The sequence below is a fragment of the Equus quagga genome, chromosome 4 (genome assembly GCF_021613505.1).
Source record: "Equus quagga isolate Etosha38 chromosome 4, UCLA_HA_Equagga_1.0, whole genome shotgun sequence".
Taxonomy (NCBI): Eukaryota; Metazoa; Chordata; class Mammalia; order Perissodactyla; family Equidae; genus Equus; species Equus quagga.
Window position 1 is genome coordinate 103,078,954 of NC_060270.1, and position 25,908 is coordinate 103,104,861.

The window sequence follows — 25,908 nt, forward strand, 5'->3', positions numbered from 1 at the left end:
GAAAAGTTATTTTATAGAAAATAATCAAATGTGAGACTCTATGCATATTATCCTACCTAAAAAGATATAAACTATCTTCTTAATAGTAATGTTCTTTGAATAACTTTAACATGGAATTTTCTATAAAACCACCAGGAAAGTTGTTCTTTCTCTTTTTTCCTATTGAAAATGTAGCTACTTAAGGAGACTTTTTTTCTTAATTCAAGGGACATTAGATTATCTTTAATTAAACACATTATTCATTTCAAAATTAAAAGATTATCTGTGATAGTAATAATCTTTATATCTCAGAAGAAAAAACTGTGGATAACTTACAACCTTCTACATGCTCAACAGTCATTTGTATTCTTAAAATCTAGTGCACTATCTCTTTAAGGAAATGGAAAAGGGAGGGAAAATGCGTCCCAATTCTAAAATATCAACCCTTTGTACCTTGTTTGTTTTTAACCTCATGCCCTCTTATCTTCGGCAGCCATTCATACATTGCGAAGGTCGAAACTGGAAGCCTCCTTGTGGTAAAGGCTGGCGGGCTGAATTTCAACCTTAGTTCAATGAATGTAATGGCTTTGAGATTCTAAGCAGTTTGGTTGTGCAGCATATTGCGAAGAATATAAAGCTAAATACAGTAATTAAGGTAGGTTTACCTAATTACATTAAAGCCAATAGTGCATATTGGCTGTCTTATACTGAAATGTCAGGATAATTTCAGCACTGCAGGTTATGTTAGAACATATTTCAGTGGGAAAAACTCAGAGACAAATCTCAGAACTTGCTTCCATTAGTGTCCTGGGGAGACGGTATAATTCTCCATCTGGTTACTGTGAATAACTAACCAATATACTCCAGAAGGTATATCATTTTCTAGAGAAATGGTTAAGACAGTGTCCCCATCTACTCTCTGCCTGGTTGTGCTTACTTTGTTATTTATAGAAGACCAAATAAACTGATTTAAGGCCACTCCAGAGAAACTTCCAACTGTTTTTTTAAATTCCCATATGGCAGGGAAATTAAACAGAGATTTTTTTCCTTCATTTTTTTAAACTATTATAATTTAAAATATGAGAAGCCAGAATGTAGCCCAAGGTAGAAATGGATAGAGTTTAAGAATCAGTTTCATGTGAAATTGTTATTAAGGAGTTAGTTTGTGTTCTCTCAATTAAAGTTAAACATAGCAAAAGCAGATTGCTTAATTTATTTTCTTTAAGATTTCACACTTGCTCATTGATCTCATCATTGCTGAGAAGACCATAGACCTTTCCAGCCTCAAGCATTGTAGACATCCTTGATTATTCAGTATCACGTATTCTTCTCCACTCAACCACTAATCTCATTGGCTGAAAATATTCAGATCAGCTCTTCCGACACAAAGCTTTTCTCTCCAGTGTCATTGACACAGCCCTCCTTAAGTCTCTAAACTTCATTCTTGTCATCTCTTCCTCCATTTTCTTTGATTTTAACTTCTGTCCTGAAAATTCAACATTCCCCACTTTATGAACATATCATTTCATTCCTCAAAAAATAATAGTTTCCAATTTTATGCTAGTAAATGTTAAAAAGAAGGAAAGCTTCACTTTTCTTAGTTATCCTCATAGCTGCTTAGTGAATTGCATCAGTCTGCTGCTCCTAAGTAACCCTTTAGGCAGTTCAAGCACCAGTGGGATGTGAATCAGCTCAGGCTTCTCATCTTCCCGAAAATGCTTTCCTTTTAAATGCCTTCATGGAATCTTTTCCAGCAGAAGCAAATGTAAAAGGAATTAACAAACAGTTCATATGCCTCCAGTCTAATTATGGATAAGGCTAACACGTATATTTGTAATGAATGTACATCACAAATTATTCAGCCATGCTGTGTCTTTGGCTTGAGAGGTCTTGGGAGTTTTCTGTATATTTTTAAATACTTACACACAGTAAAATGTTCCATCCCACCTATTACTTGGGCCTAGGTCTTAGTTTTCTAACTTATGGCTTTATTTTGAATGTTTAGGCACAAATTAATCAATTAGCATATATTGTTAAATTGAATGATAACTTGCTGATTTCAACTCAGGATAAGTATTCACAAAATGTTGTGAAAGAGGGATTATTTTTTAGTTCTTTAGTAAAATGGAGCAAATTACTTCATATATGTGGTATCTAAATCATTTAGGAAAATGTCCAGGTAAAAGCAGGATCATGAAAGAAGAAGAAAAAGTTCGATATGCTTGCATTTTCCAATTCTTTTTTTTTTCTTTTTTTTTGAGGAAGATTAGCCCTGAGCTAACTACTGCCAATCCTCGTCTTTTTGCTGAGGAAGACTGCCCCTGAACTAACATCTATGCCCATCTTCCTTTACTTTATACATGGGACGCCTACCACAGCATGGCTTTTGCCACGTGGTGCCATGTCCACACCTAGGATCCGAACTGGTGAACCCCGGGCCGCTGAGAAGCAGAACGTGCCAACTTGACAGCTGTGCCACTGGGCCAGCCCTACGTTTTCCAGTTCTTAAGGGGAATTATTCCATATTTATTTCTGTGTTCATTGCCATTGGATGATCAGCCAGCTGCTTCCTGGATCCCAGACCATGTGAACAATTTCTTTGGTGCAGTCCAACTGCAACAACATTTCTCTGTTCCTTACTAGATAAATCAAAGCTGAATACGTTATCATTTAAAATGAAAGTTGAAATGACAGTCTATTTGTGGATTAAAAATGGAAACTGCTCAGGCTTAAGCTGGAGGTTGGCTGACGGAATACATGAAACTAAGCAGAAATACATAATAACTAGCCTCCAGGTACCTCTAGATTTTGATGGCCTGTTCCATTTCTTCCTTTTTCTAGTTAAACTGGATTATTGGACAGACATTAAATAGTGTTAGTTACTATTTTTCCTTAATGCTATTCTTATTCCATGTAGAAATAGCATTCTGAGGGAGTTTTACATTTTCCCCTTTGCTAGAAGTGAGAGTGTATAATCACTCCCATTACCAGCATTTTACGAAGAAAAGCTTCTGCCTGTTGAAGGCTCAAATTTGTTTTCTGATTTAGATTACTGAAAATCTTTATTTTTTTTCATCCTTTGTTTCTGCAAGCTGACAGTTCTTCTCTTCCCCTTTTCTCAAAGGACGCAATTCTAAAGCATTTGTGATTTGTCTTGTGGGTGTCTCTCTGGGTTCAGAATGAACTGAAGCGCACAGAATAAGAGTGTCCTGATGGAGTGGTTGACCCCATCCATCTTAAGAATGATCCGATAAAATTCTTCCATTTCAAACAATCTGGGAACACACCCTTGTGCTACCTCCGTCTTTCATGGAGTCTTTCTCTCAGATTAACTACTATTTTTATTTGCCAGACCCAACAGCTAGACCTAACTTTTGGTCAAAAAAAGGCATTTAATGTACTCTCTCAGTATTTGAGTTTTAGATTTCCACTGATAACAATTTTGAGATAAGCTGAGCATTTGCCAGCCAGATGTATTAAAACAATTCCTTTCATGAGAAAATGGGGTTTAAAATAAATTTCTTCATTTGATTTCAAGTACCTTAGCTCCTCTCCAGCTTCAAAGAATGTTGAAAGGCGACTAGTGTTATTTTCCATACAAATGCAAGATAAAAAGTTGTAAACTATTTTAAAAATTAAAATAAAGATACATTTATAGATGACTAAAATGAATAACAAGAATCAGCCATTATTCGTTATTGGAGAAGATAGTCCAAAGAGATGCCAAAGTATAATACAAATATATTTAAAAGCTTGATTTAATGACATTAGAATTAGTCCACTCCTCTTCTATAAAAATAAGTTTAAAAATGTATATATTTGTTCCTTACTTCAATAACTTTTATAGAAGTTATTTTGTTTTGAAGAAACACATTAAAAACTTACTGACTTTTTTTTTTTTTTTTTTTAAAGATTTTATTTTTTCCTTTTTCTCCCCAAAGCCCCCCGGTACATAGTTGTGTATTCTTCGTTGTGGGTTCTTCTAGTTGTGGCATGTGGGACGCTGCCTCAGCGTGGTCTGATGAGCAGTGCCATGTCCGCGCCCAGGATTCGAACCAACGAAACACTGGGCCGCCTGCAGCGGAGCGCGCGAACTTAACCACTCAGCCACGGGGCCAGCCCCAAAACTTACTGACTTTTGGATGACAACATGAAATCACTGAACTAATATTACAAAGAAATAAAGTTTATTGTTATCCTTTGAAATGCAAGGTGTGATGAATTCAAGACACCTCCACCCTTATTTTCTGGAATATTAGATTTTTCCAGCTAAAAAATATAGAAGTGCCCATTTTAGTAAAAATTATATGGGTAGGGAAATGAGAAAATTTCAATCTTTCTTTCCCTACTCTGGGGATGTATGATATATCTATCAAAATGGGCTTCTATTTTTCATGACACTCATGGCACAATCTAAGTCCAGTGGAAAGAGGATACTGAAGATCTTTTTGCTTTGATTTCCATGCCTTTGGTTGGCACAGGCACATCTTTACCACTATTTTAATTTTTTTCCTGTTTTTGGGACCTCTTATATTGCTGTTCTCATTAGCTTATTCTCTGCCAAAAGGTCATTGGCTCCTTAAATCAGCCACTGGTAGTTACTTTGATACTGCATTTTCTGTCCATAGAAAGGGTTCAGCAGAATATTCCAAATATGTGGTCACAGAAGCACTATCAGTAAAAAATACATACGTGTGTGTGTGTGTCTCTCATGTGCCATTATACATGCTATTGCGTTAATATGTATATTATAAAATCCACACAACATAAAATTTAAAAAAATGTATTATTCCCATAACCCAATGGATCATAATGGCACACTCTGAAGTAAGAACAATCCAACTCTCAAGACTACTTAGAGACTTTTTCAGCATGTTCCAAATGACTGTGCCTCATTTCCTTCTATTCTGTCCAATCATCTGATCAATCCTCGTGGCCACTAAATAGGTCATTGAAGATTCATTTTTATTCTTCACTTTCTGTAACAATAACATTTTACTTCTGTCTCTGAAACTGTAGCATTTCCTCCTACAATGACCCTAGTGAGTTGAGAAGGACCTGGGCACCTCCATGCCAGAATTTTAGGAAGAAAAGAGAACTATTTGACGATACCTTCAAAAAATACAAGGTGTCCTCAAATTCGGACCTGAACTGACAACTTTCTCTTGTTGGGAAGCGAGTTTATTTCCTCAGAAGAAATGTGAAGCTCTTGCATCAACAAATTCATTTTAAGAGAGAAGTGATCCAATATGTTAAGCTTCTATTTTGTTCAAGTCAACTTGCCAGAGGTTCTATATATATACTTTCTGTTTTAATATGTCTTTTTGAATGTAAGCTCCTTAGCACCATGTGGCAGGCATGATTGGAAGGTTGGGGTGAGGGGTGGGGAGTTGAGGACTGAAGCCTGGAGAGTTCCAGTGCCTCACTGAGTAGGGAGTGAGTGGCAATGCAGGACTCCACCCCTGTCTGTCTTCAACGCCCAACCACATGTTGTTCCCTCTGGTTCTTGATGCCTGTGTGATTAATTCACAGTCATTAGTTCTCCTGGATGTCCGCCTTCAAGGTATTGTTTCACATGAGCAGTAAACTAACTCTAAAATAATCAATGCATTTTATGGGCAGCTTTTAGTTTATGTGTCCCCATATCATTTAGCATTAATTATCTCCCAAAAGTTCTCTGTTCTTTATACTTACTTATATGTGTGTTTTTCTCTTAGATATTGATTCTATATCAAGAAGGATATAATGAATGGCCACCTTGAGAGCATTAGATTGGAGTGACGGGGATTAAATCGCTTTCAGCAAATTTTACACTCACATGTAGCACCTTGGAGTCCTGAATACTGCAATAGGCTCTCAGGCTCTGAATAACTGGAGTTAATTGTGTTTTTATATTGACCAAATCATGCTTACTCACTGTCACACCAGGAAACTTCAAAAAGCTTCAAGCAGGCAAATCCTACCATCTATACTTTATATAAAATGGATCTCATAGACTAAGTCTGTGATTAAAGGAAAAATTTTCAGAATCAATAGAAATGTCTAGTTGCATGAGCATAATATAAATTGTGACATTCTCTCAGAGACTTATCAGAAGATAAAAAAGATTATTTAGCTTCAGAATGAGGAAACTAAATAAGATTGAAAAGAGATTTAATAAATCTTCAACTGTAAGGGAAACATTATTATATAGACAACATTCTCAAGCTGTTCTTCATTTCCAGCAATATTGAAAGAAAAGATTAACTTCAGGATAAGAGATTTAGATTAAGTCTGTGGAAGAATAGCTTGACGGTAATGGTTCCAATTTTAGAAAAAGTCACCAGTATGGTGTGGTTGCATGTGTATGTGTTTCACGAGAGGGAGGTAAATTCCATTTAAGGGAACGATATGAGCAAAAACAGAGAAACAATTTATATGGAAGAGAAGGCAGGTTAGTTCACTTGAGCTGTAGAGCAAGTTGAACCTAGTAGATGATCTCCCTTAGGGAGAGAATTCAGGGAGAAGAGAAAAGGGCCAAGAAAAGAATTTGAGTTAGGAAGGCAAAAGGAGGAAGAGCATCAAAAGGAAGATGCTCAAATTCTATTTAATGAATTCATTCATTCTTTCAACAAATATTTGTTGAATACCTGCTATGTAACAAACAGTGAAGCTACAGGTGACAAAATATTTCCCACCTCCATGGAGCTTATGGTTTACAGGCAGAAAACATTGATTAAATAATGTTGCAAATAAACATAGAGGTACAATTTAAATAAATGCTGCAAAAGAGAGGAGCTGATGGAGGAAGGCCAGGCTGGGTGGTTAAGGGAAGGGTGGTATGAGACAAGACTGAAGAGGTAGGCATAGACCCACCCTGTTAAGGATTTAGGGAATGGGAAGTCTTTAGAGGGCTTTAAATATGTGGATGACATAAACACAACTGTATTTACAAGAAAAAGTCACCAGTAGTCCAGTGTGGAGAATAGATGAGAGAGGGCAAGCTGGATGTGGAAAGGGGAGTTGGGACGCTGTTTCAGGATACCAGGTGACAGATTATGGTAGTTTGGCCTAGAGTTGTGCCAATAAAGACGAAAAGAAGTGAACCAAAAGGGACCTAGTTTGAAAACTAAATGGAGATGTATTGGGGTAGCAATAACAAGACTTGTTGCCAGAATTGACGGAGAGGTTAAGAGAAGGTTGACGCCTAGATGGATATCTGGTTTGTGCAACTGATTGGATTGTGGTGCCATTTAGAGACATGGTAACTGACAGAAAGACAGGCTTCCAGAGGAACATCATGAGTTCAATTTAGGAAATGTTGAGTTTGAGCTGCCTTTGAGCTTTCAAGTAGATGGTTTTATTGGCAGTTGGATACATGACATTGATGGTCTGGGATTAAGATGTAAATACATATATCTCCCATGTGAGAATATAATTAAACTATAGGTATAAATGAGATCACCCAGGGAAAGAGTATGAAATAGAATAAGAAGAGAAGAGGACCTAGGACCTCACCTTGAGAAACTCCAACAGCTAATAACTGGTTTAGAAGATAATGATCCTGACATTATCTTCAGGGAATTGGTGAGAGTAGGAGGCACAGAGGAAAACTACAGTGTCATACACGCCAAGAGAAGAATATTCAGGAAAAAGAGGGGAGTTGGTTCACAGTGTCAGATTCTGCTGAGAGGCCAAATAAAGTGAAGACCAAAATGTTTGCTGGATCAACATGGGGTAATGGCAGAGCTTCTTCAGGAGAGCCTTCTCCCATCTACCCAGGCACGAATAAATGCACCCCCATTTGGGTTCTCACTGAGGTGTGCTTGTTCTTGTTACAGCACCATTTGTATTCGAACTGATAGAGGGTGTGACATCTCCCTTCCTAGGGAGGGCAAGGGCTGTTTTACACAGTTTGGTTCTCAGAAATTGAGTAGCTCTCTAAAAATGTGAAATGTTAAATAAATATTTGTTGAACATATGAGTAAACCATAAAGAATAGTCAGAGGGGACAAAAAACCTAGAGAGGACAAGGAGTGGCAAGTAACTCAGAGAGTTTGAGCATGAAAAAGACTAACAAATACCACCTTCCACCCTGTCATACATGCGTGTGAGAGGATTGAGCACTCGGCCTGTAACAAGGTCCTCCCTCCAGGACACTCTGCTCAGAACTCTGAGGCGCAGTTATTCAACTGTTATTAATTGGCTTCCTTTTTTTTTTTTTTAAACCCACTTACTCTATTTCTCTCTCTGTGATGTCCTTGCAGATATCAAACGGCTTTGTTAAATGACATTGTTGAGAGCTATCAATCAAAAACCACCTTAGCTACTGAAAAAAAACAAAGGATTTGCCTTCATAAAACCTGAATGAAGTTTGCCCTTGAAATCAGAAGCATAATGAGCATTTAAGTAGGAACAGCAAATAGCCACATGTTCCACATTTAAACTTTAGAAATAGAATGGATTTACCTTTTTCTCCTTCACTGTCAAATGACAATTTCCTTCTTCGCAGTTTACAGTTGTCTCCTTCATAATCATTCATGGACTGCGATCGTAGTAAGAGATCAGCCTTTGTTAATGGAACGTGAAGATAGAATGGAAGTAGATTCAACTTGAACATAACATATTATCAGTAAACGCTCCACTATTTCATATCGTTTCAAACACTTTCAGAGTTAATTATTAGATTTCAGGCAAATAGCTACAATACTTTGTTTAATGGTTGTCTCTAAATTATAAAATAGACTGATAAAATAATTCTAGTAGAATCACTGTCTGATGGGGAAATCATAGTTGTAGAAGTTGCTTATCAGAATTGCTTGGGGATGATGTTGTCAATATTTAGAGACAACATATTTCTACATGTAGAATGCATTTTGTGTAACACGGTAAAGTTAAAATAAAAATAATAATAATTTAAAGAACTTTGCAGAATCTGTATTACTACAGAAAAAGGTGTAAACTAATTATAATTAGCCATGATGTTTAAATTACATGGCAATGGTTGCAAGGTTAAATTTCACAACGATAAGTATAAGGTTGAATTCAATAAACACTATGCTTTGAACCCTTTATTATTTCTGTTCCAAGTTCCTCTTTCCTCCCCCTCTGTTTCATTCTGTAAAATATTATCAGTCTTGCAAATAAAAATGGAAGCTCCCAAATAAATAAAACAAGTGGAAGTTCTTGTTCTGTTTATTTGGTTACTGCCTAAAGTTTTTATGTGAAGAAGTTATGTGAGGTAGATGTCTGTTGTTTTTCCAGCCAAAATCAGAAGGAGCTTATGACATTAAACTGCGGTTTGATAAAGTACTGAATTAAATCATTATACGAAAAACATAAGCTCTTGATAACTTGAACCTCTTACCACCTAAATATTTTTCAATATTTCAGTGTTTTGAAAAGAAGCTATTATTGGAGCTGGTGCTTCAGGTTATTAAATGGTACACTGGTCATCTTAAAAGTTTCTCTTTCTCTTTAAGTCTCTCAGTACCTGGGAATGACTATAACTCCAGGGAGAATTAAATTTACCACCTTTGACCTAACTATTGACTTGAGGATCTTTTTTCCAGAGAGTATATTAGCTAGCATTAAAATACACTGGCAAGTGTCAAAAGTCCAACATTTGATTTCTGACAAAGGAGTCTTTAGAATTTGAGTTGGAGTTACAGGGCTCGAAGCGAAGGGGGTGGAGGAATAACCTAGTGATAAATTGTGGGCTGCAACATATATTCTATGTTCTTAAAACAGTGGTAGGTCATAGGGACACGTTTTCATACTAGAAGAGAATGGGAGATATAAGAGCTGCACTCTCAAAACTCATTCCAGGTTAAATTGTATGTAGAATCACTTAAAATATTATCTCTATTAGAACATATGTTTTTCATTCTGCAAAATTAATTTTGACTCGGGTATAAGCCTTCTGTGAGTTGGAAATTGTGTTAAATATGGACCTAAACACGAATGAGTTTAACTTTTTTATTATTATTGAAAAGACATTGCTAACCAATGTATGATGTAAATAATAGCTGAGAGAAGGTTTTAACCTCTGTATAAGATAAACTCTTTTTGGGGATTTTCAATAGTCTAGAATCACCCATTTCTTACAAATAATTGGCTCACTCAATATAAACCAAGGCTATTTTATATCAAGTATGTCACGTTAGAGTTCCTAAAAGGTCAAATTTAATTCACCTACTTAAAGTTATTCAATATATTTGAAAGTAATTAGACTGAATTTCTTCCCTATAATTTAGAAATTCCAATATTAAATTAACTCTTCCTTCCATATATTCAGAATTGGTAAAGTTTTTCTACAATATTTCACTTGATCTTTCAGAAGTATTTGGGTAATCCCAGAATACAACAAAATATCAGAAGTACAAAAATAAACAATCAGTTAACATATACCTTTGCACTCTCATGCCTGAGGTTGAAAGTCAGCTCTAGGTTTGTGAGAAAGTGATCGGAGAACTCAGGATACATATCCAAAACCTCTAACAAGTCTTCTCTCTGGATCTTATGCAAGTCACAGTATGTGAGAGCTCTTACATCTGCATTAGACTTTCCAGGTTTGGCATAAAGATGAACCATTTCTCCAAATATATCATTTTTTCCTAAAAAAAAAAGGAAAAAAGAAAAAAGGAAGTAAAAGGAATCTGAACTTAATGTGTTCTTTTTAAAAGCAGAAGGGGACAAGTGACCAATCCCTGAACCCAAAGATTTCAAATGTAAGACTCCACAGCCAATAGACACTGGGCAGAAACATTCTCACGTTTATTTGCTGAGTGGAATTTTGCCTCTTGGCTCACTGGCCCTGGTATAATCCTTATTATTTCCTTGTTTTGATTCTTTGGCTAAGCATCTAGAATGCAACAAACACGGCTTTAGTCTACTATGCCCCACATTGCTAGAAAAGGGTTTTGCCATATGGTAGGTATAGTCTGATTTTGTCAGTCCAGGAATATGAGACAAGCTGCAGTGAGCCAGATTCACGAACTTTCTATCTCAGGATGGTCTCTGGAGGTGACGCCCAGCATGGAGTTATGGTGGAGCACTTTCAACACTTACAATTTGCTCAACATATATAGTAACGCTTTTTAACAATATGACCTTTATTATAAAAATGTGTCCTTCTTGCTTTTTTGCCAAATCTGGGGTTATTTCAGTGTCTCCCCTCTGATGGGCCCTTCTCATGCCCTCTGCCTAGCCACAGGCCACCTGCTTTTCCAGGCCTTGTTCAACAATGAGGATGATCATGACAGCAACAATAACAAATGCTTATTGAGGACAAAGCAGGTGCCAGGCACTGGGTCAAATGCTTAGGTGCATTAACTCATTTAATCCCTAAAGTAATCTCATGAAGAAATTACTAATTATTATCCAAATTTTATGAATATGGAAAGAGGATTAAAATGGTAAACTGATTAGGTCAAGGTCACCTTCTTAGTTGAGTGAAGTGAAAGGAGGCAAAGTGTAGCCATGATTAAATGCCATGCATTCTGACTCCAGTCAAAATCTTTACACATCTGATGTATTTAATCTCCTCCCAATATTTTCCCTGCATGTCATGACCAGTTAGATTTTTCTGTCTCTGAATGTCAAGAGTCTTAAAAATAGTATGTTTGGAATATATGCTTAATAACTACTGATAGATTATTGATTATGTAATTTTTAAAAATTGTCAATGGTAGTATAAAATGGTACTTTCTTACATATATCCTGAAGCGTTTTTTCAGATTTAGAAAAAACCCTCTGGATCTGTTAATTTAGTTTTTGGTGACAAGTTCATTTGCACCCGACCATGGAAACTATCAAAGACTTTTCAACAATAAAGTTCTAACTAGTCAAAAAAAAAAAAAAGCTGTAATGTTCTTATTTTAAATGTGAATAATGCAGAGAAATCAGATACCATATCTTTCCAAGAAAAACTGATATTGGGGAGAATGCATTTACTTTGGTTTAAATAAATACTTAGTTTTCAGAAATTGAATAATCATAATCTGTGAGGATTTTAGGTGCAGATTTACAAGGAAATGAGAACAGAAAAGGAGAATCTCTTATAATTCTTTACCGTTTTGATACTTCCATACAGATATTATCAAAGAAAAGCTCTGAACTAAATTCAGCATGGACTTTGTATTTCAATTAGCTTGCATGACTGTAAATGAGCAAAGAGTAAACCAGTCAGTGTGTACAGCTTAACTACACTCTAAAATTACTATTTCATAAATCAAGAAGGCTTGTTACCTTCCTGTAGAAGCTAGGACTGGCTGATTTGAAGATCGGGAATGCAAGGAAGCATGCTCCTTCCCTGGCAACATACCAGAGCAAACTGTCAAGCCAAACCTGGTGAAAATCCGACTTTATTGTGTAGTCGCTAAGTGATTTAGAGTATGTTTCAATTCTCTGCCTGCTTATTGGATTGTAAACCAAATTGTGCATAGTATCAATTTTAGAAATTTTTTTTAAAACTGTGATTATAATAAAATCATCAAAATATATAGGAATCATTCAAACATCTTCATTCACATAGAGTCCTGTGCTATGCCATACTCTGGCTCTACACAGCAGCCAAGAAAACAGACAACGTCCTTGTCCTTTTGAATGTTAACATCAAGAGTTGAGTGAAAGGAAAGCATTGAATTACATGCTCATTGTTTAAATGGACCTGGATTTAATCTACAGGAAAAAAAAAGAAGTGCCAATGTTCACACACATTGGGGCTGGGTGTTCCCATGAGGAGCCAGAGGCTTAAACCTACTGGCTAGGTGGTAGGAAAGGAGAAGAACTGATCTCGTGTCTCTCTGCTCCCTTGTTGCTCCCCACTGTCCTAATATCCCCAAGAAATCCTACAAATTCACACTGACTAAATTTATTTATTTTTATTTTGAGGAAGATTAGCCCTGAGCTAACATCTGCCAATCCTCCTCTTTTCACTGAGGAAGCCTGGCCCTGAGCTAACATCCGTTCCCATTTTCCTCTACTTTATATGTGGGACGCCTGCCACAGCATGGCTTGATAAGCGGTGCGTATGTCTGCACCTGTGATCTGAACCAGTGAACCCCTGGCTGCTGAAATGGCGCCTGCGAACTTAACTGCTACACCACTGGGTGGCCCAACTAAATTTATTTTTAACAAGATAGCTTGGACAGATGGACTTTTTTTGCACCCAAAGAAGTTTAATTTACTATTAATTTTAATCCCCTCATGGGCTTTATCCCTGGATGTTAAGTTCATAGCTCTATATTACCTAGGTAGGACACATAATTCTGTTTGATGGGACACAGAAAAAGGGCAGGCATATAGATGAAGTTCATCAAACATAAACCCAGTTCATGATAGGGCACTGGCACATGCTAGCAAGTAAGCTTACAACGTGTACATTTTATTTAAGGTGTTAAGGGATCAAGCATGAATCCAAGATACTCTATCATGAAATAGAAAATGCTGACTATTTTCATATATTTGGTCTCAAAGGCTTAAGTAGCAGCCAAGAACTGAAGAGAGGCATGGAAGCATTTACACATCAGAGAAAAAGTGAGACAGTTATGAAAACATATTTTCTACAAGGTTAATTTGATTTGAATTGAATTTTAAATAAAGCGTTAAAATTACCTATCAGCATTAAATAGCACCCATAAATAAATATGTCAGTCCTTTTTTCTATCATTTTAAACTATGCATTGCACCAGCTAGTAACTGAATATGTCACCATCCAATTCTAAAACACTCACCCAGAATAGCTACCACAATGTCGTCTTTGAGGATTTCGATGGAGCCTCTGGATAAGAAATAAAGTGCAGTGAGGACATCCCCACAGTGAACCAGGGTGTCTCCTGGAGGTGCGTGGGTGGTCTTGAACTTCATTGCCAAAGCTCGAAGGCAACCTTTACTTGCCCCCCGAAAAGCTTTGCAGTTTTGCAGCAAAGTCTGGTTGAGATGTAGACAAATATCAGCTTGTAAACATTCTGGGAAACCCTTTAGGACCTGAAGAAAAAACATAAAGAGTTTCATACTAGCAGGGCACAGGGTACCTCCACCGGAAATAAAGTCTATTTCTTGCTCACAGAACCGCAGGTGTAGTAATTGTCACACAGGAGTTCTTACAATGCTTCTACCTCGCCTACCTCAATGAATACTTGGTTTCTTAAACATGTCAGAATTTTAACTCAAATACTTTTCTCTGAATTAACTGCAGGCATTCAGACTCAACACAAATGCTGTTTCATTAAAATGTAATGCCTACAATGTCTCACACTGCTTCTCATTCCCTGCATTATGTTATGTAGCATCCTACTGTGCACAGATATAATGCAATGTGACAATTAATAAGACATAACTAATGAAAGGCAGTACAACTAGAAAGACAACCTTTTTAAGGAATCTCAAGTCAGTTTGGATTGCTATCTCTGGTATATATCTTAGTTATAATTGTGTAAAAATAATGATCCTGAAAGAGCTATGGTATTTGTAAATGTCATATACCAGAGAGTGCTCTTAGTTAATGCTACTTGGAATACTTGTGTTTAATATGCACATTATTAATACTAAATATTTTTATAAGTACTGAAAATAGAGAAAGGGAAGGAAAACAGCAAACATACTTTAAAAGTGTAGCTCAGTTTTCAGAAATGGAAATGGTGCCAGAAGTTACAATGCATACATAATTCTTCTACCAACGCTATTGTTTTGACAACTTATTCAGTGACTAATTTTAAACTTGCAAAAAGATTAAACAATAGTTTCTGACAAGTGCTACTCAATTTATACTGAATAAAATATTACGTTATTTTATAAAAGTCCCAGTATACAGTGGATCAGACACTCAATTCTTGCTTCTCTGTACGTGTCTTAGCTATTTTGGGTGTCATATATAGATTTTAATTCTCATGTTGATTTTCCTCTGTCAGTAAAAATAGATCCATTTAAATATGCTGTGGGGTTGAGGGAAGAGGCATTATAGAGTGCCTAATAATGTAATTTTAGGATTCCCTACCTTTTTGGGTCAACCTTGTTATTGCTGTCTAATATAGCTAAAAGTAATCATGAATTATTTTTGTAGATAATCCAAACGTATGTGGTTGGTAGAGAACTTCAAGTTAGATCATATTTGAATTAACTTGCAATTTATTACTATTTTAAGTATTAAAGCAGCCACAGGAATCCTGTTTCTGTAGGATCACTGTGTGATGCAATTGGTCAGACTGACTGTGATATAATACAGAAGGATCAAAGAGAGAACTGAAATACGTAATTCTGATCTTATTTCCTTCATTGCACAGTCACCCACAGAAACGGGTCAAGGGTGTTTTAGAAGAAAACTCACAGAATATGAGTTCTGGTCATGAATTTGCCACAGACTGACACTTGTGCAAGTCACTTTATCCACCTGTGTTTCTTTGCCGGAGAAGAGCATTTACAATGTTGAAATTTGTCCTAGGTTACCAATAAACAGTGTGCCATTTGTCAGACACTGCTCACCCAACTCTACACAGCTGTAGGAACTCAGACTTTTATCCTGAAGTTTCTGTGCTACCTGGCTCAGACCTCAAAGAAATGAGCCTTCCTCTGTTTGAGTTCCTGGGCACTCATCTGAAACCTCTTCCCTTGACGGTAACTCACACACTTCGTCTACATGACCGGACTCCTGCCAGATTTCCTACTTGGACTAAAAAGCCCTCTCCAAATTGGTAGCTTGCCTAGTCTTTGCACAATTTTGCCTTTGGGGGCTGGAGGCTCTTTTCCCACTCTTTGTTGGGATCCTCAACAACCCTGCTCCTCTCATGGAACCAACCCACTAGGTTGCCGGTCCCTTCTACTTGTCTAAACTACCTCCTTGGAATCTTTGGCGGGTGATGCTAGACTGGAGGTAAGCTAGGTTTGGACAGTTTTCTGAAATGGGACCAGTTTACGTGGGGGTGCTATAGTAGGAAAAAAACCCAGTTTACTGGCCTCTTTGCATATGGTTTACTTTTTCTCCCTGAAGCCCACTGTTGCAGTCTCAGCATAACTCTCAGATGTCCTGGTACAGATAAAAAGGTGAAGAGCATTACACCAAGCAACAAATTAGATATACCTATTTTTCTCTTAAGATTTGGCTGTAATAAGGTACAAAAAGGCAGTTTATATTTACGTAAATTGAGGAGATATTGCTACCATTATGGTAGTTTGAATGAGAATATTGAGCTTGTAGCTGTTATTTCTGGTATTTCCCTAAGTTTATCAGTTATACTTTCTGAGTATACCTGGGTTATAGAAGGAAAAATTGTGCATTTGTGTGTGTGTGTGTGCACATGGATGTGTATGCGTGCTTTAAGTTGGAAGATGCAAATGAGATAGAGGCAGGGGCTATTCATTTCTCTGAGTGTGTTATAAGAACTATGGAATCGGACAGGCATGAGCTGAAGTCCCAGTTCCATCACTTACTTGTTGTGACTTTGGTTAAGGCAATGAACTTTTCTTGAGATTCAGTTTCTTCTATTGTAAAAATAAGATCTACCTCACAGGGTCTTCCCACAATTAATTGTGATAATGTATGTAAATCATCCCATGCATTGTAGATTTCAATAGATAGTTTACTTCTGACTTTTTCTGTTTTTTTTTGTCATACATATTTATTGTTCCTGAAAAACTATCAAGTCCTCTTTAACTAGAAATTGAGAGATACAAATACCCATTGCGTTTTTCTCTTTGGTCTCTTTGGTGAATAGGAAATTCACCGCTAAGTTTTGTGTTCTATTGCCTCAAAAGAGTTTAAAAATTTTTTTTCCCTCTTTTCTCTCTAACTTTTATTTCCTGTTTCTGACTTGTGTTAAATGTTTTGGCTTACTTGCACTTCGATTTTCACTGTGAGTTATCTTAAAATCTTTGGGAAAGTAGGCAGTTACTAAATCAATTTACAAATATGTTCTTGGAATTCCAGTATTCTTAGAACCACTCACAAAACCTTAAAGGACATTTGGGAAAGTTTTTCAACATCTTTCTCTTCTCAAGTGTTCTTGTTAAGTGTTATCACCTCCTGACATTCATCCTGTTATAGAAGTGACAATGACTAGAAAGAATGACCTCAAGTTGGAGGTACCATAGAGTTCCATGAAGAGGCTTTTGTTTGTACATGAGGAAGATATACAGACCTTGGCATGAAGAACTTGTTTAGATTAAGGAATTCTCCTGTGATGCTAGTCCTTAATTGACTTTCTTAATTTTCTTAAGTCAGTTACATAGATGACTAAGTAAAACTCAATAGAAGTTAATATTCAGTAATTGAATCTCTTACTAGCCCAGAGGTTTGGATGTCCTAAATAAGTTAGCATCTTTGGAATCTGGGTTATGCCTAAGTAAAGGGACTTTAAGAGGGGAGTTAAATGAGAAGGAGCTGTAGTGGAATAGAGGTAGAAGAATATTGAAAAGAGTGGGAAGAAAGGGGTAGGTTTAAGTAGATATGTATCCAAGGCATCACTTTCAAATGGTCCCAGCTGGGTTGCCATTCTTGCTTCTTGCTCATGGCACTTTTTTTTTTTTTTTATCAGGTTTGGTTCCTCTGGTAAACTACCTGACTGGGAGCTTCCTCATTTAGCACTCAAATATTGGCTTTTTACTGGACCAAGCAGACCTGGCTACAAATAGTAGCTATGTCAAGTACACAAGCTGGTTTAATGATTGTTATAATCATTTCCACTGCACTCTACACAACCTTCTTGTCTGTCAAGTTCTGAAGCTCTGAGGGTACACAGCACCTTTCACTGTGCATGTGGAGCCATTGTTTTATTGAGTTAGTCTGATTTCAAAGACCAATGAGCATCACCCAGAATCAGTTTCATGGCCTGTAGCTTGGAAAATGTCATTCTTTTAGCAAATCTTTATTTAGTATCTACTATATATCAGGCGCTATGCTATGCATGGGAGCATAACAACGAATAAACATGCTCTGAAAAAATACCTGGCCCTAAAACCTTTCTAAATGCCCAGATTAAAAAAAACTTTTTAAATAGTTTAAACAGAACATCCTACACTTTGCTTTCCATGCCAGATTGGACATTTACAATGTACGTTTATAAGACTAATGGTTGTTCAAATGAACCCTCAAGGTAACAATTAATTTAAGGTGAGTAAATAGCTCTAATTTCACTTTTCTAATATTGACTGTTATGGGACAGAGTTTTAAAACTTCCTGAAGTTCCAGAAAAGTTTTTCAGGGCTGGTAAAAATCCCGTGTCTTCATTACGGTGTAAGACCACTTGAATATTTTATAAATGTAGTATTAACTTCTTTTTACTTGAATTTATGTAGATAAAACTCTCTGGGACTGTCAAATTATGTCAGACAAATGAGACGTTTGTTCTTTTAAGTGAGCCTGAAGTGCTTTCTGTGAATGTTAAAAGAAATCAACCCCATAGCTTAGTGCTAGAGGACCCAAAGTTTAAGGACATTCAAACAAGATCAATCCAACAACTACAAAACAAGATAGCATTATTAAATCAAAGTAAAACTCTTCGAAGAAATCACACAAAGAGAGAACAAAAATAGAAATAACTATTCCATGACAAGCATCTGTCAAACATGATCAGACATTAATTCAGAAGTATTCAACTTTATGTTAAACTTCCCTCAAATATACAAACTTACACACACATAATGGAATAAATATTACAATATTGTTAATATTTGCAATTAGGTAGTATGTGAATTCAGATTTTCTCTATACTGAGCAATCAATATAAATTTTGGAAATGAATGGAACCTGAGTTAGTGTAGGCCTGCAACTTGTGATTTGATGTACGTGTGCTCATCAAAATGACGTTAGTCTCATTAACTTTTTAATAAGTAAATCCTTAAATTTAAACCTATATACTTATGCTAATAAAACAGTTATACCATCTATTTTATATATTGGGACATAAATGAAAAAGAAGTTTGGCCCAGGTGAATGATAGATTACAATTAGAGAAATGTGTCCTGGGCTTCCGTCAGTGGAGTCTGAACGGAGGAATATCTTAACTAACGAAGATTTTTCTCTGTTTTGATGTGACACTATTATGTCATCCTTCAAGGTAAGGCCAGCTTTATATTGAATTTTACTCTGGGAATAGTTTTTTTATGGTCAAATTTCTGTATAATTTTATCCTTTCACAATAGCTATATGTCTTGTGAGTAAGACAGTTGGCTTACAGTCCCAAACCCATGATTCCCTTCTCCGACCAGCAATTTAAGGCTTCCTTTGTTCCTGTGAGATGGTCTCCATGTTCCTGGCCCCATCTCTGAGTGATTAAAGAAAGGCAAGGGTTGTAGGAGAGAAAGTTATTTCCTTATTCAACTTTTACCTGGCTGCTGATAGATAAGGATTTCCAAATGAGGTTAAATATTCACAATATATTGACAATAAACTCTATTATTCCTTCTTCAAATTTAAGACACGGGATTCAATTTTGCTGTTTCTTAGCCTGGATTGAAAAACACTCTCTTATGTAGGTACACTTTCCAGGTTCTGTTGGGAGAACATCAACAACTGAGTTTTTACCAAGACTCTCTCCAGACTCCTTCCATAGTGTTTTAAACCCTTGTGTTTGCTTTAGAAAAGAATCAAAATGTATTCTCTACTAGGTACCCCCTATCCAGATAGTACTGGAAAGCTGATCTATGTTGTAATGTATGGTTTCTGATTTGTTTCATGCAGTGTAGCTGCAGAGGGAGACATTCCTAGAGGCAGGCTGAGAAAGGCACATTGAGAAAGACAGTCTGAGGGCGGCAAATGGTTCTCCTAAATAGTAAATTAATCATATGAACAACTTTGGTAACTGTGATAACTGACATTAAGAAATTTTCTGGGGATATTCTCTGGGCCATTAAATACACTTAAATCTTGACAAATTAGAATTAATCAAAACACAAATTAACACTCCCTATGAAACACTAAAACTCAAGCATGATTATCAAATAGATTATGCAAGTAATATATTAAATCTTAAGTCTCTGCCCTAGAGTACAGTCTGAATATTTTATAGCATTTTCTGATTCTGATAGAATCATTGCCATGTGGGCATTCAGCATTTGGTATCTTACGTTTGATATCTTAAATACTGAACCTTGCTATTTGTTGTCTCTAGAAGCTAATGTCCTTCGTTAGTGGATTCTATAACTTGAGGTCATTTCAGATCATATTATTTCAATGGTTATGATTTATCATTAAGGAATAGGAAACATATTTTTCATGTTTTCTTGGTGATTATACATTTAATACTTCTTGTTAAATCACTGATCATGACGGCTGGTTTCTTTTAATAGTTTTAAACATACAAATATATATAGCCATAGTCTGAATCTTAAATTACTTTGTCATCTATTTTATTTTACCTTCATGTGGCTGATGAGAATAAGAAATTGTTTTATTGCATAAGGCTGTAATATCTGGCCAGATTGTTAGCAAAACAGAGTATTGTAGAATCCATGACTAGGGGTTTTATAAGTCTTGGGAAAATTAATTTTCTGCATGTAACTTTTCAACATTTATCATATGGTTACACTATTTAAGAAAAATATATGAGCAGAACAAAAACTTGCCACACATAGACATGGCAAACAACATCATAAATCCTGAACCAGTTTTGGTACAAGTAAAGGTTCCTTGAAAAATGAAATAGTCCTCTCTCCTGCATCGTCTCCTTCCCTCTCCGGCAGCTCCTGACCCTGGTTAACAGCATAACTGTGAGGGGCTCCTTTGCTTTCAGAAGAACACTTCAACGTTAACCTGAACCAAACTAAGTCTGAGCCAAGGGTGAGTCGGAGTGTGGGAGATGATGTGTAGGCACAGGGGATTTACTGCTTTCACATACACGTCTTTGTTACCCTGACTCTGGAGTCCTTCTGCTAATTGAGCAAAAGCCTAACTTAAGAAGGTGAGTTAGAGTTTCTGAAATGAGGTCTCAAGGGGAAACCTTGGAACACACTAGCATTTCTAAAGGTAACAGGAGGGATCTGCATCCTGAGAAGCAATTTCAGGACCCTTCCCTCAACATCCCTATTACTTGAGAGAGAGAGAGTGAGGGACGACATAAACAGAATACAACTATAGTGAACTCTATTGGTTACTTTGCAAATTTTTCTTCCCAAGTGGATTGATTGTAGATGGCCCGAGCTTGCTCATAAAGTAAGGAAAAGGAACGTGCAATCTACCAGATGTTGAAAAGAATGATTTAAGTACCACCTTGCACTTGATATATCATCTTGAACTTGAATTTAGTTTTGTTTCAGAAACAGTTCTCATGTATAGCATTTTAGATGGTGAGATACAAAATGCTTCCCAATTGTTATTTATTGGATTTTATCAATAAGTAACAAAGAATGGAGATGTAGCATAAATGTCATTTTCATTTTGTACCAGTTAGGGTATATGTTCCTCAGAAAGATTATTGCTAGACAACAATTCAGTTGTTTTCTAGAGAAAGCAATGGGTGTATCAGCAATTACATAACCTTTTGCAAAATAGCAGAAGCTCTCAAAATAGTTGAAGTTCTCTTTCTCAACCTATCAGATTCCCCTCTGTAATATGTATTGATTCTTGTTATTCCAACACTCTGAATATTCCAGACACTGTTGTATCCCCGCACATTTCTACTTCTACCTGTTGAGTTACACACCAGTTGTGTATGTTCTGAAACCTATTTGTACCAGCTGTACTTGTTAGTGGAATTATATAATTCAATTATGTTGCGTATAAAAGAATAAAATATGTGTAAAGAAAGAGAGCAGGGCCCCACCATTGCCATGAAAATAAAGCTAAATGTTCTGGAAAACCTTTATAAAGGTGAGTCATTTAAAAAAGTGCAACCACAGATTGCTTTTGCATTAGGTGTGGATGCTTAAACATTTATAGAAATAGAAATGTTATACAGTCCATTAGATCTGATTATAATTCAAAAAATAAAAAATTATTAGAAAGTGACCAGAAAATAAGAAGTATACAGAAATTAAGAACCACACTCTATGACAACCTTTGGATCAAAGAAGAAATAATTTAGAAAGCAATAAAAGGAGAACATTTCATACCAAACCCCACAGAACTACAGAGAAACTTGCGTTGAAAGGAAAATGTAGAGTCTTAATGCCTTCCTTATTACAGAAGAAAGACTCAAACAATAAAAGACCTTAATACAAATGTTAAGAACAATAGGACAATCCAAAGAAATCAAAAAGAGAGAATTAATGAAAGGAAATGCTGAAAATGAAAAGAATAGTAGCAAGAATAAATTAATCTAAAGGCCAGTGCCTTGAAAAAAGATCCAATGAAATATATAAAGGACCTTTCAAAGGCCTGCTAAAGGAAATAAGAGACAAAAAAATATACAAGTTTAAGAACGAGAAAGCAGATGGACCTGCTGATAAAGACTAAATGAGGTAAAAGAGAATCCTATACGTAATTTTATAACAACTTTGAAAGCCTAGATGAAATGGATGAATTCTTCACAAAATATAAATTACCAACATTGACCAAGGAAGAAACAGAATAAGTAATTACTATAGTAGAGCTGGACTGGTGATTAAAGATCTGCTATTAAAACCACTAGGATCACACGGTTTTTGTTTTGTTTTGTTTTGTTTTTGGTGAGGAAGATTGGCCCTGAGCTAATATCTATGTCAATCTTCCTCTGTTTTGTATATTGGACACTACCACAGCATAGCTTGATGAGTGGTATGTATGTCCCTGCCTGGATCCAAACCTGAGAACCCTGGGCCACTGAAGCAGAGTGTGTGAAACAAACCACTATGCCACTGGGCTGGCTCCTAGAACCACATGGTTTTACAGATGATTTCTTTCTAACATTTAAAGGGCATATAACTGTAGACCCACATCATTATAGAATAGTGGCGGAATTCTAAATAATTTACTAGCCAATAAAATCAACAAAGTATCAAAACTATGATCAAGTAGGATTTATTTTAGGAATGCAAGGATATTTAAAAAATATTAGTCCTAATGGTGAAGCTATTTTCATTAAAATCAGCTAGTACTATTCAAAATTGTTTCAGAGAATCTTGTGAACTAAAAAAGACTAACAAATAGTACTAAAAAAAGAGAATAAATGTATCTTTTTGTTTCTGATATGATTGAATACCTAGAATATCCAAGAGTATATCCTCAAGGGATACACCAAACCAAACTACAGAAAAAGTCCTATCAGAAAGAGTCAGAGTTAAGGTGTCTATAAAGAAGATAAATAGTTTCATTCCCCATTATCTATAATCAGGTAAAAATGAAAACGTATAATATATTTCATTTGTTCAACTAACTAAGCTATATAAAAATTTAAGAATACATTTAATAACAAAGGTAAGAATTTCTAAGACGAAAATTATAAAATCTTATTGAAGTAGATTTTACTTTTTAAGATCTAAACAAGCGGTTCTCAATCCTGGCTACATATTAGAATAGACATATAAAAATACTGATGATCAAAATTCACTGTAAGTAATTCTGATTTAATCCTTGTAAGGTGGATCTGATGCACTGAAATTTATTTAACTTATTTCAGATGATTTAATGTGCAGCAAGGATGAGAAATTAATACTGAAATTCTAAAATTGTATAAAAATTAATATAAAATTCATAGGAAGAAAAGGGTTAGCAGCAGGCTTACCATGCATTCTCTATCTTTCCTAAGCAACACTTAGAAAGAAAAGTGACCAGCTAATGACCAACCTTAATGACCTGCTCCTGGCAAACACACTTAAGGTGTGGAGTAGTTCCTAGCTATGGAGTGTTTTTAGCGGGATGTATCTAGTCGAAATTGCTTATGGTAAACAAACTTTTTATAAATAGATTTATAGGACATGGCTTTCTGGAAAATGTCATGTAAGTTATATAACTTTTGGATTATAAAATGTGAATGTTTAATGACCAAAAGTGTCTCATTCTGCTTAAATGTTATGTTATCACATACACTGTTTAGGGCTGTCCTGTGTTATTTCTGAGCAAGAACACATACCAATATGGCAAGGCAGTATCTCTATGCTTTCCTTATGCCTTATGATTACATATATTCTTGAAATTATTAGTAAATCTTGATATTGGTTACAATTTCTGACTCTTGTAAGCCATATTTGACAATCTGATCTTTGGGTTATTTCATAAGCCCAACGTGGAGTTTGTTGTAATTGAATAAAAAATGGCCATATATTTTATATGGAAGAATAAATACTCTGAAGTAGCCAAGGAAAATAAGGAAAACAAACTTAGAAAGGATTGACCTACTATGTTAGATATTAAAGCATGTACAAATCATTATATTGCCATAGGAATGGACAAACAGAGCCAATTTGAGAGTAAAGATATGTATCTTAATTATATCTGATAAATTAATGTATAAATATGTTAAATCAATAGAAAAATATTGGCATTATTTAAATTATCTGTACTACCTTCTACTCATGTGAAGGAAACAATTTATAAAACTACATTTCAAACAGATTACAAAATTTTCTTCCTAATCATGTAACAAAACTTAGAACAAAATCTAGGAACTTCTTGTATAATTCACAGATTTAGTGGAACCTTTGAAAAACAGGACAAGATCTCTGAACTATGTTAAAAAGTTGACCAATTGGACCATATTAAAAAACAAAAAAGACTTCTAAATGCAAAAGATATCTTAAACAAACCAACATATTGAAAAGAGATTAGGAAGAAATTGCAATGCAGATGACGGATAAAGCATTAATATCTATAATTTACAAAGAGTTCTTATAGAATAATAATAAAAAGGTAACCAAATACTACACAAAAACACTATGAATAGGTAATTTATAGAAGAAACATCTTGAGTAATCATCTTTTTCTTTTGTGATGAAGATTGGCCCTGAGCTAACATCTGTTGCCAATCTTTCTCTTTTTTTTTCCCTCCCCAAAGTCCAAGCACATAGTCATATATCCTAGTTGCAAGTCATTCTAACTCTTCTATATGGGATGCCGCCACAGCATGGCTTAATGAGCAGTGTGTAGTTCTGCCCCCAGGATTCAAACCAGTGAACACTGGGCCAGGAAACAGAGAGCAGGAACTTAACCACTCAGCAACAGGGCCTGCCCCTTGATTAACAATCTTAATTACCCTTGCTTTATTATAATGCTCTGACCTCAGTGCTGGTGTTACCTATGGTTAGGTATTAAGCCCAGCTCACAGATAAAGCAATAGAATTAGAGTAAGACTCTGGACCAATGCTTCCATCTTAGAAAATGTTCTTAAGGCTCCATTTTTCCAGCATCCACACATGGTGATCCACAGTCAGAACTAGATGATGGCTAGAAATGGACCTCTATGTTTCAAACATAAGAATTATAGCTGTGTGGAGTGAGTCTTTGGCTTATCTTCCCACTACAGGAGGTGTTTCTAACTACTGATATGCTTCAGTTCTGTGTGTGTTGTAGAGCATTCTGATATAAGGAGATTACCAATAGAATGGGGGAAATGAACTACAGCATATAAGTAAATAATTTAGTACAACTTCAGAGTGTTAAATGCACCATCTGAGATGCTGGACCCCAAATAATGGAGATTCTTATCCGACAGTCCCTAAATTGAGTGGAGAGTTTTGCTGGGGGTTGTAGGGGGCCCACCTAACTAATAGGAGCCAAGACACAAACTAAAAAAGGTTCTTTAGGAGTATCTGGCATGAAAGAGGCAATGATTATATGTTTTTTTCATTCGTACTCATCCCCATGGATAGTAATACGTCAAAACCAAGAAAAACAATTAACATATATGTAATTTTCCTGATTACTACTGCCTTAAAGCTATATGATCAATTGGGCTAGATGAACTACTTGCGCTTATTTTCAGCCTTAAAAAAGTGATTAAAAAACTGACAAAAAAAATCTGGAACATTTAGATATCCATTTTTAATATAAGTTTCCATGCCACTGGGAATGTCTCAGACAATTCTTCCACTAAAGAAATTACT

At 35.8% G+C, this 25,908-nt stretch overlaps 1 protein-coding gene across 1 annotated transcript in view; it reads right to left on the minus strand.

The window, feature by feature from the left end:
• KCNH7 (potassium voltage-gated channel subfamily H member 7) overlaps positions 1 to 25,908 on the minus strand; it is a 465,565-nt gene that overhangs the window by 15,087 nt on the left and 424,570 nt on the right. Inside the window, exons 10-12 of the mRNA XM_046659484.1 lie at positions 13,695 to 13,947; positions 10,369 to 10,574; positions 8,428 to 8,527 (exon numbers count right to left, since the gene is read on the minus strand). Coding sequence (XP_046515440.1) covers positions 8,428 to 8,527; positions 10,369 to 10,574; positions 13,695 to 13,947 — 559 coding nt within the window. The remainder of the gene's footprint in view (positions 1 to 8,427; positions 8,528 to 10,368; positions 10,575 to 13,694; positions 13,948 to 25,908) is intronic.